Below are 13,615 nucleotides of genomic sequence, written 5' to 3'. Positions count from 1 at the left end.
TTTACTTAACAATATCTGAGTACCTGTCCCTTCTATGGTTGTTGTTGGTTCTGCCCTCAGCTCTCCTGAGAGCGACTGTAAGGAGGTGGAGAGAGAGGAGAACCAGCAGCAGAACAAGAGAGAGGAGAGAAGAAAGAAACCAAGGACAGTGGAGATGATCCATGTGGGCTCCAACAGCAGCATGGAGAACCAGTGTGCTCAGCAGTAGCACTCATACAGATATGGTTTATATATATATATTCTTTTTTTCAAATAATGTAATAATAACTTTCTTCCTTTGGACTTCAATGTATTTTCTATATACTGTCAACATATTTAAATGTGACGTTATTAAAAAATGTTTGCAAAATAGAGAAATCTGTGATCAGTTTTAGAAAACGTGTACAAAATAATAACTTAGCATCAATTCTCTGTTGATGTTGCAACAATAAATTAAATGATGTGGAATTTGCCCAACTTGAAATTTCAAAATGATTATTTTTTCATAATGGCAGTTTTATTTGAAGCAACCAGTAATCTGAAACATATGTGTCAGGCCCCAAAGTTCAATGTTAGAAATGTATAGTACGGGTCCGGCACAATAAGCGTGATATTGCATTATAGCCTATGCCAGCGTTTCTCAAAAGTGTGTTTTTTTTTTTGGTCATTCCTTTCTGTTTTGCTGATAAAGCTCACTCACAATGGATTCCTTAATTGTCCTAAACATGTTAAAAGAACATAAGATAGGAAACCAGCAAAAAAAAAAAAAGAAGCTTGCCTGGAACCATAGTGCGAATAATAGGCTATAATAATAAGGAATAATGACAACAGAACAACAGGGCAGCAGACGTGTGTAGGCTATATCGTTTAAGGTTCAAAATGGACAAGTTTGTTACAAGGGCAACAAAAGTTGGCGATTCGGCGACAACAGAGAAAGAGAAGACAGACGGCCAAACCAATCGAAATGCCAACCAAAGAGAAAGTATGATGAAGCGTATCTTGCTTTAGGATTCACTGTAGCTGAGGTGGGTGATGAGGAGCGACCCGTGTGTGTTCTGTGTCTTTGACAACTGGCAGCAGACCGTATGAGGCCAAACAAATTGCGCAGACACTTGGAGACATCACACCCAACTCACGTTGATAAACCCATCATGTTTTTCAACGAATACCGTCAGCAGTAAACGCGAATGGTGAAAGCTGAATAGTACAGCACAAATGGCATCATACAGAGTTGCATATAGAGTTGCCCAGTGCAAAAAACCACACACGATAGCTGAGCAACTTATTCTCCCCGCTGCTGTTGACATGGTGTCAATTATGCTTGATGAGAAAAGCGCTGCGAAATTAAAAACAATCCCCCTGTCAAACGACACAGTTGCGAGACGAATTTGCGACATTTCCAATGACATTGAAGCACAACTCACTGAAAAACTGAAAGAAAATCGCTTTGCAATACAAGTGGACGAAGCCACAGACAGCAGTAAAAAATGTGTGTTCATTTCATATGTCCGCTTTGTAAATTCAGAGTCACTGTCACTAAATGAGGATTTGCTCTTTTGCAAATCTGGCAAACAGAGCCACGGCTGAGGAGCTCTTCAAGATTATGGACATACTTCACAGAACATGAGCTGAAAGGGGGAAATTGTGTGGGGTTTTGCTCAGATGGTGCACAGACCATGGCAGGAAAAAGGAAAGGATTGCAGGCATTAATCAAGAGGGCCGCACCAGATGCGCAGTGGACGCACTGCATCATCCATCGGGAAGCGCTGGTTCCAGACAGCTCAGCCCCGAACTTAACAACGTTTTGACAGCAGTTGTGGAAGCGGTCAATTTCATCAAAACGCGACCTCTGACAGCGAGACTGTTCTCCGCTCTTTGTGAGGAGATGGGAGCTGATCATACAGCTGTGCTGTTTCACAGCGAAGCAAGGTGGCTCTCCCGAGGCAAAGTCTTGTCGCGCGTCTTCGAGCTCAGAGCGAAGATTCGGGTCTTTTTGGAAGAAGAGCGCAGGTACGAGGCAGCGGCCAAATTTAGTGATGAACTATTTCTGATGAAACTGGCTTACCTCAGTGACATATTTGCAAAGCTGAATGAATTAAATCTTCAGCTTCAGGGCAAAGACAAGTCTACCTCACCTGGCAGACAAGATCACTGCATTCATCCGAAAGCTCGAGGTATGGGGGAGGCGCATCGACCAAGGACATACCGAAGTCTTTGAGACTCTTACTGAAGTCGCCGAAAACATCGATTCTGGAGCCACCACAGTGATCCTGTGCATACAGCAGCATCTATCTATCTATCTTTCTATCTTTCCATCTATCTTTCTTTCTATCTATCTATCTCTCTATCTCTCTCTCTCTATCTCTATCTCTCTATCTCTCTCTATCTCTATCAAACATATTTGTGTTTAATATGTAATGACAAATAAAGTATTTCATTTCTTTCTGCAGCACCAGCTGATTTTAGCTCTGCTGAAGAGGAACAACTGATTGAAATGACCTCTGACTCCACCCTGAGGTTAAGATTTACATCTGAGACACTCAGTCAATTTTGGCTTGAAGTGGAAAGGCAGTATCCACTCATTGGGCAGAGAGCTGTGGGCATTCTTCTTCCCTTTGCCACATCCTATCTCTGTGAGATCGGCTTTTCAGCAGTTGCTTCACTGAAAACAAAGTACAGATCTCATGTTCACGTTGAGCATGACTTGAGAGTGGCTGTATCAAGCATTCAACCCCGTTTTGAAAAGATGTGTAGCACAAAACAGGCCCATTGCAGTCACTGATGCTGTGATAAGGCAGTCATTTGTTCACCTGCCTCTGCTCATGTTTTTTTGCACTGAACTGAACTGAAGCACAATTTAATTTTCTGTATATTCCTTTTTTATTTTGAACACTGATGTTAATGTTTTTCTGGTGTTGTAGTGTTAAGCTGCTACTGACTTTTACTTCAATAAATTAGAAAATTGTAAACTTGCAAGTGTATTTTTTTTACCATTTTGTTGGTGCAATATGGGACAAGTGGGGCGCGGAAAATTCCCTTCTTCTGAGGTGGGGAATGACAGAAAAAGTTTGAGAAACACTGGCCTATGCAGACAAAAGTTTAAGAATAGCTTGGCTGATTATGACAATTTTGAAGTGGTTATGGGTGTTTCTGACATTGTTAGGATCATAAATGCCAATATTTGTACTCTCTGATTTTGAATAATTTTGGGATGATTTGGAAGATTAAGGGGACTCTGGATTATTTGGATTGGACGGATTCCCTGTTTATTTGAAAAAGAATTGCCCACAGTAGAGAGAATAACTTTCATGTTGTGCCTTTTGTATCCAATGATCACAACACTACTCATGGTCGTTAAAATCAGCTCTACTTTCTGGTTAAAACTGCTATTTTCACCCTGAAAATCTCTCAGCATCCTCTATAACCCCAAAAAACGCTACAATTGTAGAAATCGGCCAAGACCTTTTTAAACTATTGTCCGAATATGCTTTAATGCTATTTGTTTTAATTAACGCACCGTCTGCTAATTCTGCAAATTGCCCAACATATGCAAGTTAGCGTCCTGCAGTTTCTATGTGCTGGGGACCCGTAACAATTCTAACATAAAACTTTGGGGTACTCAACATTTACGGGTTCACAATGGCAACTAGACTATAAGGAACTGGATGGTTCACTGTGTCCCTCCTGCGAGCCAACAATGTGTTGGTGTACAGAGCTTTTCATTCGAACATAGTGAGATTGGCATGATTGGCTCTGTATGTAATGTTAAGACAAAAATGTATGCTTAAGGGCGCCACTAGAGGGCGCCCCCCACCAATTCGGTGCCCTAGGCGGCGCCGGCCCTGAGTATGTTTGTCACCAGTTAAATGTCTGTAGATGTTAATGGAATTATTCCCGCTCCGTGGCAGCGGGTGGCAGTAGTGCTTAGTGCAGTTGTACAGCGGCTGTATGTTTTTAAACGAGGTAGAAGAAGAGCGTCGTGGACCAATTGCAAAGCGCTAGCACAGCTCAAAGAAGAAGAAGAACGTGGACCAATGAGAGCTCAGTGTGAGGATGCGGGAAGAGCACTCTGTTCGGCAGGTTTCTGTAGATGAAGCTCCAATACGTCCATGAAATGAGGTGACAGCGCGTTCCAGTCTTCTGCCCGCGTGTTTTCTCTCAGTCAAACAGGTGAGTTGTTGTTAAAGTTACTACTGGTGTTTTCTCCTCTAAAATCGTTCTGTAACATACTACAGATGTTGCTATCCTCTCCTCAGCTGTCAGACATATGGAAGGCTGTCACAACAAACAAAATGTTACTGCACGTGCTGGTCTAACACAGAGCCGGGGCCGCGCAAAGGATGATAATACAAATACAAGCACATCCTATCTTTATGTCTGTATTGTACGTCCGACATTTAACCGATAAACAACACAGGCAGTGGCGGTTCTAGCCCAACTTTACTTGGGGGGCCATACGGGGGCCAGTTGTTTTGCGAGAGGGGCACATTTAATGTTGGAAAAATGAGAACAAAATAGTGTTTAATATTTCAACATTCATCATAGCCAACAAAACATCAAATACTATCATTGCGCTTTGTGTTTTAGTTACAGAGTGTTTGTCAAGGACATAGCTACAATTTTAGTAAAATACATTTGTGAGAAAAAAATCTTCCTTCTGCACTACTTGGCTTGGTGGCGAAGTACGAGGCTTGGTCTTGGGAACCGGAACCGGAAGGTCGCAGGTTCAAGTCCCCGATAGATCAAGTGCTGTCTTCAATTAACTCAGCTACACGTAAAAGTATTACAAATACAGTTCAAGAGTTATTTTGTATCAGATGTGTTAAAACTATATGGAGGTAAGGCAGTATCATGTCTTTTAAATTAAGTGTACTTTATTTATAGAAACGTATATATTAAATGTGCACCTAGAGCTTGTTTTTGTTAGTATCCTCCTCGCCCAAGAAACTTTATCAGGCAGACCATAAAAAAGTGGGCTGCTTGTAAATACTTCTAATAGGTACAATGACAAATATATATATTGTTTTCCAAGACTTTTAAAATGAAACTGCCACTAAAAGTATATTGAATGTACCATACCTCTAAAAGCAACACATTATAATACACTAACAACAAAATGCTATTTTTATGTACAACTAAGTACTACTTTAAGTGTTGCTGAATATAGCTATTTATTTATTTGTATTTTTTTAATATAGACCTTTTAAAAATACTTTCACAACAATTAGGTATTCTTGTGATGAAGTTTTGAATCCTTAAATCATGGTTCTTCTCACACAGGTGTGCCGTGTGTTTCAGTCATGCGGCTGATACCCAGCAGGTCTGCAGCCGCTCCTCTCAGCCTCTCTCTGGCTCTCCTCTTGGGGCTACTCTGCTGTCACATCCCCAGCACGCTCAGCCAGAAGGTGAGTAATACTGGATACTCATGTTTTTCCTTCACAGTATCTTGATAAATTGACTTTAAGCAGTCGGGAACTAGATATGAAATGTTTTATTTCTGGTTCCCAGAGCTCCTGAGGGATTGTACGTCCCTTCTCAAACAAGAGGATTAGTTGAATAGTTGTTAAATGTGGCGCTTGGCAGGAAACCTTTTGTCTTTCAATTTCATACATTTCTTACCCTGATTCTTTGGACAGAAATGTAACCCAGCAGCTTTCTCCAGGGCAGAGCAGGGACGCTTCTTAAGTGTCAAAAACTGCACTTCTTGTAATTGTCCTCTGGAGACTCTAAAAGCGTGTCATCCGTATTACCCCTGTCCTAAACTGTCAAACTTTACAGCAGAATTTAACATTATAGGCTACCTTATACAAAATAACTGTTGGTCTCTAAAGCTAATCAACCTATTAATGACAACTGTACGGGGGCTGCATTTAAAAAAAACTCATCTGTTCTTGTAGCGACTTCAGGAAACAAACTAAGTCGCTGAGGGGCTGGAGCCGGGCCTGTTTGCAATTATCTGACACACTATCAAAATATGAATTGCAAAAATGCGGTGAAAACTAATGATGGTCAACTCAGTATAACGTAGACAAAGAAATTGTAATGACAATCAAAGCAATCATAAAGTTTGCGGTCAACAAAAAATACAACCACCCTCTCTTCCACACACACACACACCTGGCTCAGGTGAACAGGTTATTATAATTCCTATGAGTGTCGCCCATATCCATGTGACCCAAACAAACTAACCCATTGCGATCACACAATAATATCTTATAATACAAACCATTACCCAAATGTAAACTACTGAAAAACTAATGTGTAACCAAACAAAATGCATCACTGTTTCAGTTTCATGTCTAACATATAATACATTTTATTTGAAGGCGCCTTTCTCTGCACTCAAGGACACCGTACATGATACAAACACAAAGACAATAAAAGGAATCAACAATGCAAGTAAAAAAAACAAACAATAGACGGTGACGGAGGAATTGGCATCAAGTGGAATAAGCAGTTCTGAACAGATGTGTTTTGAAATGGGGGAATGAATCCATGTTTCTGAGTTGGGGTGGTAATGAGTTCCAGAGACGGGGAGCAGAGTGGCTGAATGCTCTGCTCCCCATGGTGATGAGACGGGCGGAGGGGACAGACAGGTGTATGGAGGGAGAATATCTGAGGGAGTGGGAACATGGAGGAGGTCAGACAGATATGGGGGGGGGGCGAGGTTGTGGATGGCTTTGAATGTTAACAGGAGGACTTTGAATTGAATACGGAACTGAACCTGGAGCCAGTGGAGCTGTTGGAGGACAGGAGTGATGTGATGGATGGAGGGGGTCCGAGTTATGATGCGGGCAGGAATTCTGGACCAATTGAAGTTTATGGAGGGTTTTTTGAGGGAGGCCGAAGAGGAGAGAGTTGCAGTAATCCAGACGGGAGGTGACGAGGCTGTGGACAAGGATGGCGGCAGTGTGGGGGGTAAGGGAGGGGCGGAGGCGATTGATGTTTCGTAGGTGGAAGTAGGCAGACCGGGTGATGTTATTGATGTGGGATTGAAAGGATAGTGTGCTGTCAAAGATGACACCCAGACTCTTAACCTGGGGGGAGGGTGAAACAGAGGAGTTGTCGATAGTGAGGGCAAAGATGTCGGTTTTGGATAGAGTGGATTTGGTGCCGATGAGGAGGAGGAGGAACATATGTATATATTACTTAGTTTTTTTTTTTTTGTATACCCCTTTTTACCCCCCCTCTTTTTTCTACGCTCTTATCTTTTTATGTTACATGTTCTTGTTTATATTTGCACTGTGGGACTGCCAGAAACGGTATTTAAATTTTCTCTATGTATAACACATGTGGAAACTTTGACAATAAAGTGGACTTTGACTTTGACTTCATGGCTCTTACAGTTCTAATTCAATTTAGGCTTAAAGTTATATATTAAAGGGCCCTAACCCTGTTTTAAGTGCAAGGTGGGGGTCGTCTGTAACTTCTCGCTGTCTGCTCTGCACCCGGGACCGCCTCAACCCCACCCAACAGGCCCACATTTAGAAAAGCGGGAGTTAGAGGCTGTTCTAAAGTGACACTCAAGAAGGAAACTTTGGTCAGTACACCAGAGAATACCTGATCTAGTTTTGTGTGTGTGCAGTCTGACTCTGCCCTGGCTGTGGTGGAGACTGCTGAAGGAGAAGAAGAAGTGCAGGTGACCGATGTAGGAGATGAAGAAGATGAAGGAGATCTGGAGGTGGTCCAACCTACAGAGGAATGGCAAACACTCAAACCAGGTAACATACTGAAAGACTGGACTGTCTGTGTGCTGATCGAAAACATGTTTAATCTGCTCTACTGTGTGTGTGTGTGTGTGTGTGTAGGTCAGGCAGTGCCCAGGGGCTCTCATGTGCGGCTGAACCTGCAGACGGGTCAGAGGGAGGTACGGCTGGGAGAGGAGCAGCTCAAATACCTGAACCAGGTGCACAGGTGAGTCCAGAGTCTCTGCCTGCAGGGACTTCCTGTGCAGCAGAGCCACCTCAGCCGCAGACTGACGGAGAGTGTGTGTGTGTGTGTGTGTGTGTGTAGGGACACAGAAGAGCCCTCCATCAGTCCTGAAGAGCTCAAACGGGTCATGAAAAAGATAAAGGAGGACCTGAAGCCAGAGAGCACGGAGCAACAGGTAACAGACAGCACATAGTATATATTTAACTACATCTGAGGGGTTGTGTCTGTATGGCCTCTACAGAGGGGTGTACTTTTTCTATTATAATATATTAATATCTTTATTTATGCCTATATTAAATGTTAAAGAGGTGTGAGTGAACTACATGCTCTGTGTGTGCGTGTCAGGACTTGGTGGCATCCCAGTTCCGTCCCATGGAGGAGTTGAAGAAAGACATGGCTCAGCTGGACCTGCTGGTGCAGACGGATGTTCAGGTGCATCACACACATCCAATAAATACTGAGGTCACTTCCTTAGGGACAAAGAGGATTCATTTTGAGGACAAACTGAGGAAGTTCTTTACTTATTAATTAATCACATTTTATTTATGAGCAATAGATTGGGTAAAATAAAAATGAATGTCTGTTTGCATTAATGTCATTTCTAGCTGTAAACTGTTGTGCTGTCACTAGCACTTTAAAAATATATATATTTTCAAACTTCAGCGCTCGGAGCGAACACAAAAAAAAAAGCTGTGATGTGTTTTCTCTCGAGGCAGCTGCATGTGACGGCATGGGCTCTTGTCTCAATGGAAACAGTTAAAAAGAGAGGCTCAGAAAAAAGGCGCTTTGTGAACACACACCATAAGCTCTAATCAAAGTCGTATTAGTGCTACAATCATCGTGGCTTTGCTTTAGTTTAACCAGTGCTGAAATGGAGACGGCGCTTCCAGCGAGCAGAGAGGTCAAGTTTTACATAAAGACCCCTAATACTTAAATTTGCCAGCTCTTAATTAAACATTTACTAAACTGTAGCGAGTGACTCAAAGAAATAGAAAAGAAAGCTGTGGCTGGGGAACCAGTGAGAAAATCTTACACAGGAAGAACGTTTAATGTCCAAGCAAGAATGTCCTTTTATTTTATTGTATTCCAGTAATTCAACAATATATAGAACAAAGGTTTCCCCTACCCACTTTCCTGTGTTTCTCCTGGTGAAAAACCATGTGCTCAATCTATTGCTCCAAATAAAAGCATAAAGAATAAATTCAACTTACCGTATTTTCCGCACTATAGGGCGCACTGGATTATAAGGCGCACTGTCAATGAATGGTCTATTTTCGAAATGTTTTCATATATAAGGCGCACCGGACTATAAGGCGCATTAAGCGAAATGTTGTTACCTCCAGCGTTGTTATGCTCTATACCGTAGTGAAGAGCAGCTGGGTATGTGACACTCTCTGAGGAAAGAGGAGGGGGAAACAGCGGAGCTGGAGTAATCCTTTTTTATTGTCTTCGAACACCCGACAACGCAGCCAACCTGGCAACAACTTCACTTTCCCAAAACTACTTCTTCCGCACACACACGCCCACCCCCCATGTCGCTCTCCTACACACTCCTTTTCTACATGCCGTAAAACGGATACATATTATATAATTATTAATTATATAACAGAAACAAAACCGTCAGATAAGTCAGTAATAAGTTCAGTTATAACATGTAAAATACAACACAATACTCTCACTTTTTCAGTTCATTCCTCGTCCACAAATCCCTCAAATTCTTCATCTTCAGTGTCCGAGTTGAACAGTTGGGCGATTACGGCATCCAGCATGCCCGGATCCCTTTCGTCATTATCCGAGTCAGTGTCGTTGCTGCTACCTGGCAGTTCAGTGATGATTCCGGCCTTCGTGAAAGCTCGGACCACAGTTGAGACTGATACATTAGCCCAGTGCAACTCCGCGACACTCCTGACTACGTTAGCCGTAATGCTGCAAGCGGTGCGGCTTTGTAGTTTACCAAAGTCGTACTAAAACATTTTGACAGAGCGCCGTGAGCGCTGTGTACCACACAAAATCACTTCGAGGTCAGTAAGCACAACCAGAATTACCGTAATCCATATATAAGGCGCACTGGATTATAAGACGCACTGTTGTTTTTTGAGAAAATGTAAGGCTTTTAAGTGCGCCTTATAGTCCGGAAAATACGGTAAATAATTACTATAAATAATGATACATTTATTAAAAACAAAAAACAGCTAGAAAACAAATGTTTAATTACTAAAAACATAAATCTACGTGTAGCTCCAACATTAACTTAATAATTATATTAAAAATGTTGACTCCTGGTTATAACTGACTGTCTTTCAGTAGACCGTTGAGCTGAATGACATGTGTTGTACTGCAGATAATGAGGCGTCTGCTGGAGCAGTTCACCAGCAGCAACGCCACCACGGAGCAGAGGCTGAGCCTCCTGCTGGAGCTGGAGTACCTGGTGCATCAGGTCTCAACACACCCACACACACTATCACACCTGCACTCACTCATGTATTCTGAGATTTACCTTCCTAACTCCCCCTGCTTGTTACTGTAGGTGGACAACGCTCAGAATCTGTGCTCCATGGGGGGCCTGCAGCTGGTTGTGGAGACTCTGAACAGCTCCGACTTCAGACTGCAGGAGAGCTCCGCCTTCGTCCTGGGGTCTGCTGTGTCCAGGTACCGCTGCCCCTTCTCTGACCTAAAAATCTACTTTTTCCCAGAAAATAAGATACCACCTAGAGGGCAAACGCTTCTTTCATCATTAGTTTTTAAGAAGTTGATATTGCAAAACTGGAAAAATAAAGAAGCATCTACACTTCAAAACTGGAGCATGTTAAGGAAATTTTATTGGAACCTTAAAACAGCAATGTCAGTAGACCGTTATTACGAACATTTAGTTTGTTTGTTTAGTTTTTTTGCTGTTTGAGTGGGGATGCAATATTATTTGACGACAACCATTTTACATCAACTTTGTTGTTCTTAAATGAATGTTTCTTTCTTTTTTTCAAACATATTGCTTATTCATTTTTATTTCTTTCTTATTATTTAATTTTTTGGGAGGAATTGAAATTTTGTGTCGTGTTGAAATTGTGAATGTAGTGTATTCAAACCCCTACTCATTCAGTAAAAATTCAATTATACAAAAAAAGAATAAATTAAATTGTACTTTAACACTGCCTACAACCCTCCTCTTCCATCTCTGCCTGGAGAAGAGCTTGTTCAGGTTTAGGACACTTTGGCCATGTCTACGCTGTATTAAGCTATGTCATGTTTCATGCTCTGGTACCATTATTTAATACTTGCCTGACATTTCTTCAGCTATTTTGATTTATTTTGCTCAAATAAGTTATAAGAATGCAGCATATTTTGTTAGAAAAACTGCTTTTACCCTACATGTCCCCTTTTTACTTTATCAAATGACACTTCTGTGAGTTGGTCTCATTCCCCTCTGCCAAAGGTTTCCTCTTGGAGCAATGCAAACACTCCAGAGAGGCTGTAACGGTCCCTTTCTGAGCCCCAGTGGTATCTGACAGATGTTGTGTCCCGCAGTAACCCCGAGGTCCAGGTGAAGGCGATGGAGGCCGGAGCTCTGCAGACACTGCTCACCATGCTGGCCACGGACCAGCCGCTCTGGGTCAAGAAGAAGGTACTCACACACAGCTGCTCTTCACTGTGAGGTTGTGAAGGCGAGCTGTGACATTTGATTTGTCCTCCTTCCAGGTTCTCTTCGCAGTGGCCTCCCTTTTACGCAACTTCCCCTACGCACAGCGCCACTTCCTGTCCCACGGAGGGCTGCAGGTGCTGTCAGAGCTGTTCAGGGCGGACAGAGGGGGAGTCCTGCGCACTCGTATCGTCACCATGCTGTATGACATGATCAGTGAGAAGGTAGGCTAGGAACCAATGCACAGAAACACAATATTTGTTTTTTTATCCTCTTGAGATGACAGTGGCACCCAGGAGTCAGTACGACACAGCGTCTGAAAGGGTCACAGGTCACAGATGATCAAACACTCGTAATTCAAAGCCATACTTAAGCAAAAGCACTAACGTAAAAGCCTGAAAATAAAATTATAAGAACTAATAGAAGTATAAGCACCAACAAAGTAAAAATACTCACTTTCAGAATCATATATACTGAATGACTGGAATATTATCATTGATGAATGTATGGGTGTATCATAGCTGAGCACATTTTTATATCTTGATGTACTGCAGAGGGATATTTTTACCTATAATTATTTGATTATGTTTATTTCTTAGTTGATTTACATTTAGTATTAGTTAGTATTCTTGAATCAGATTCAGTAATCCTGTATTCATCCCTCAACGGGGACACTTAAATTGTTACAGCCAAGGGGAGAATGCAGTCAAACATAATGAGTAGACATTTGTAAAATAGCTAAAGCAGTCAGATAATTGAGGTGGAGTCGTAACATAGCGTAACATGAAAAATCCTCAACAAAGCACAAGTAACTCAAAATTGTACTTGAGAAAACTAATTTTACTACATCCAACCGCTGCATATAGACCAGGTGCTTGTTGTATAACCATAAATCCTGATACTCAGCAGAGTCTCCATAGGATGTTATGAAAGCCCAAGCATATTCATATTATTTTTGGTTATCTTTTATTCTCTAATTTTGTTTTAATATAATTATTGTTGAGGTAGAAGCTTCAAATAAGTGTAGTGGGTTTTCTGCCTCTGCCTTCCCTGTGTATTATTTGTCATAATTTTTACAATTATAGAAAAAAATAAATAATACAAATTAATTAAAATAAATGGTCTTAATTACATAGCCCAGACAGATTGTTTGAGTGGTAGTGAAGCAGACTGTGATGGTGCTCTCCTGCTGCCCCAGGAGCTGATCTCCCAGGCCGGTCTGGACCCGGGGCTGGACGCCTCCCACCAGGAGCGCCTGCGTCAGTACTCTGTGGTGTCTTTGCGAGAGGGGCTGCTGGAGGAGGGGTGGTGCAGTCTGATCCCACAGCTGCTGGACTCCACCGAGCACGACTACAGAGAGAAGGTGGGGTACTGAGAAAACGTCATGATGAACACAGAAGGCTTTAGTGTTTGCTTTAGTGAATGAGCTTGTTCTAAGTGTGTGTGTGTGTCTTCCTCCTCTCAGGCTCTGCGGGCCATGCTGGCGCTGGCTCCAGTGTGTGTGGATCAGTACCGCTCTCACAGCTCTCTGAAAGCCTCGCTGCTGTCACTCAGAGAACAGTACCAGGACATGATACAGTCACAAATGATCCTAGGAGAGGAGAACGGATACTTTGAAGAGATGATAGACCTTATAAATGCTCTACACATCAAACTCAGATGAGCGGAGCATCACTCAGTGGGCTTTTACTCAGCTCTGTATAGAGTGCACAGACTTATGAAACAACCACAAACCCCTCAGAAGGACAAGAATATCCTGCATGCAATTCAAGGACAGTTTTGATCCGTGACCTTTGATGCTATCCTGGACAGAGTTGGGATCAGAATAACGTTTTCTCTTTTTGGTGTTGTCAGTGTAAAATGTTTGACAATTTTTTTCAGAGTTCAACAATAAATAAATAATTTTAAAATGCTGGCGTTATGTTTGTGGATCTCATGGCTGTAACATTAACTTCAAATTAAACTAAAGCTTCTTGCAGTAAAAGACAAAGCTTTAATCCCAGGTGTTCTGTGCGAGATGTCTTCTGCTTTAAATAAATGACTCTGCAGATGTTCAGCTGCTACCCTAAT

General features: G+C 42.0%; 2 protein-coding genes across 4 annotated transcripts in view; both read left to right on the top strand.

Annotated features, from left to right (window-relative positions):
* spdl1 (spindle apparatus coiled-coil protein 1) overlaps nt 1-2,826 on the top strand; it is a 32,344-nt gene extending 29,518 nt beyond the window's left edge. The window contains exons 14-15 of one of the 2 annotated variants that reach the window (XM_063875952.1): nt 61-224; nt 2,430-2,826. In XM_063875952.1, the coding sequence (XP_063732022.1) occupies nt 61-208 (148 nt within the window). In that variant the 3' untranslated portion in view covers nt 209-224; nt 2,430-2,826. Of the gene's footprint in view, nt 1-60; nt 464-2,429 lie in introns of those variants that run through there. The other variant, XM_063875951.1, reaches the window with a different exon arrangement.
* Nucleotides 2,827-3,922: 1,096 nt separating this feature from the next.
* Nucleotides 3,923-13,457, top strand: sil1 (SIL1 nucleotide exchange factor). Of its 2 annotated transcripts, none has more exons than XM_063877032.1 (12): nt 3,923-4,149; nt 5,260-5,384; nt 7,565-7,700; nt 7,788-7,893; nt 7,993-8,086; nt 8,257-8,343; nt 10,253-10,348; nt 10,439-10,560; nt 11,434-11,530; nt 11,605-11,769; nt 12,744-12,908; nt 13,011-13,457. In XM_063877032.1, the coding sequence occupies exons 2-12, from the start codon at nt 5,280-5,282 to the stop codon at nt 13,206-13,208; spliced, it is 1,371 nt and encodes a 456-aa protein (XP_063733102.1). In that variant the 5' UTR covers nt 3,923-4,149; nt 5,260-5,279; the 3' UTR covers nt 13,209-13,457. The 2 variants fall into 2 exon arrangements, with proteins under 2 accessions (XP_063733102.1, XP_063733103.1); XM_063877033.1 differs by having other exon boundaries at nt 3,988-4,149; nt 5,278-5,384.
* Nucleotides 13,458-13,615: the final 158 nt, after the last annotated feature.

This window comes from Eleginops maclovinus, chromosome 23 (assembly GCF_036324505.1).
Source record: "Eleginops maclovinus isolate JMC-PN-2008 ecotype Puerto Natales chromosome 23, JC_Emac_rtc_rv5, whole genome shotgun sequence".
Classification (NCBI taxonomy): Eukaryota; Metazoa; Chordata; class Actinopteri; order Perciformes; family Eleginopidae; genus Eleginops; species Eleginops maclovinus.
This window is presented reverse-complemented; position numbering and strand designations above follow the sequence as displayed.

What these genes read in the sequence shown, in the direction of transcription:
- sil1 (XM_063877032.1), top strand. Translation starts at nt 5,280, where the DNA reads ATGCGGCTGATACCCAGCAGGTCTGCAGCCGCTCCTCTCAGCCTCTCT. An exon ending in TGGAGTACCTGGTGCATCAG is followed by an intron (nt 10,349 to 10,438) that starts GTCTCAACACAC and finishes TTGTTACTGTAG; the next exon opens with GTGGACAACGCTCAGAATCT. An exon ending in CGCTCTGGGTCAAGAAGAAG is followed by an intron (nt 11,531 to 11,604) that starts GTACTCACACAC and finishes TCCTCCTTCCAG; the next exon opens with GTTCTCTTCGCAGTGGCCTC.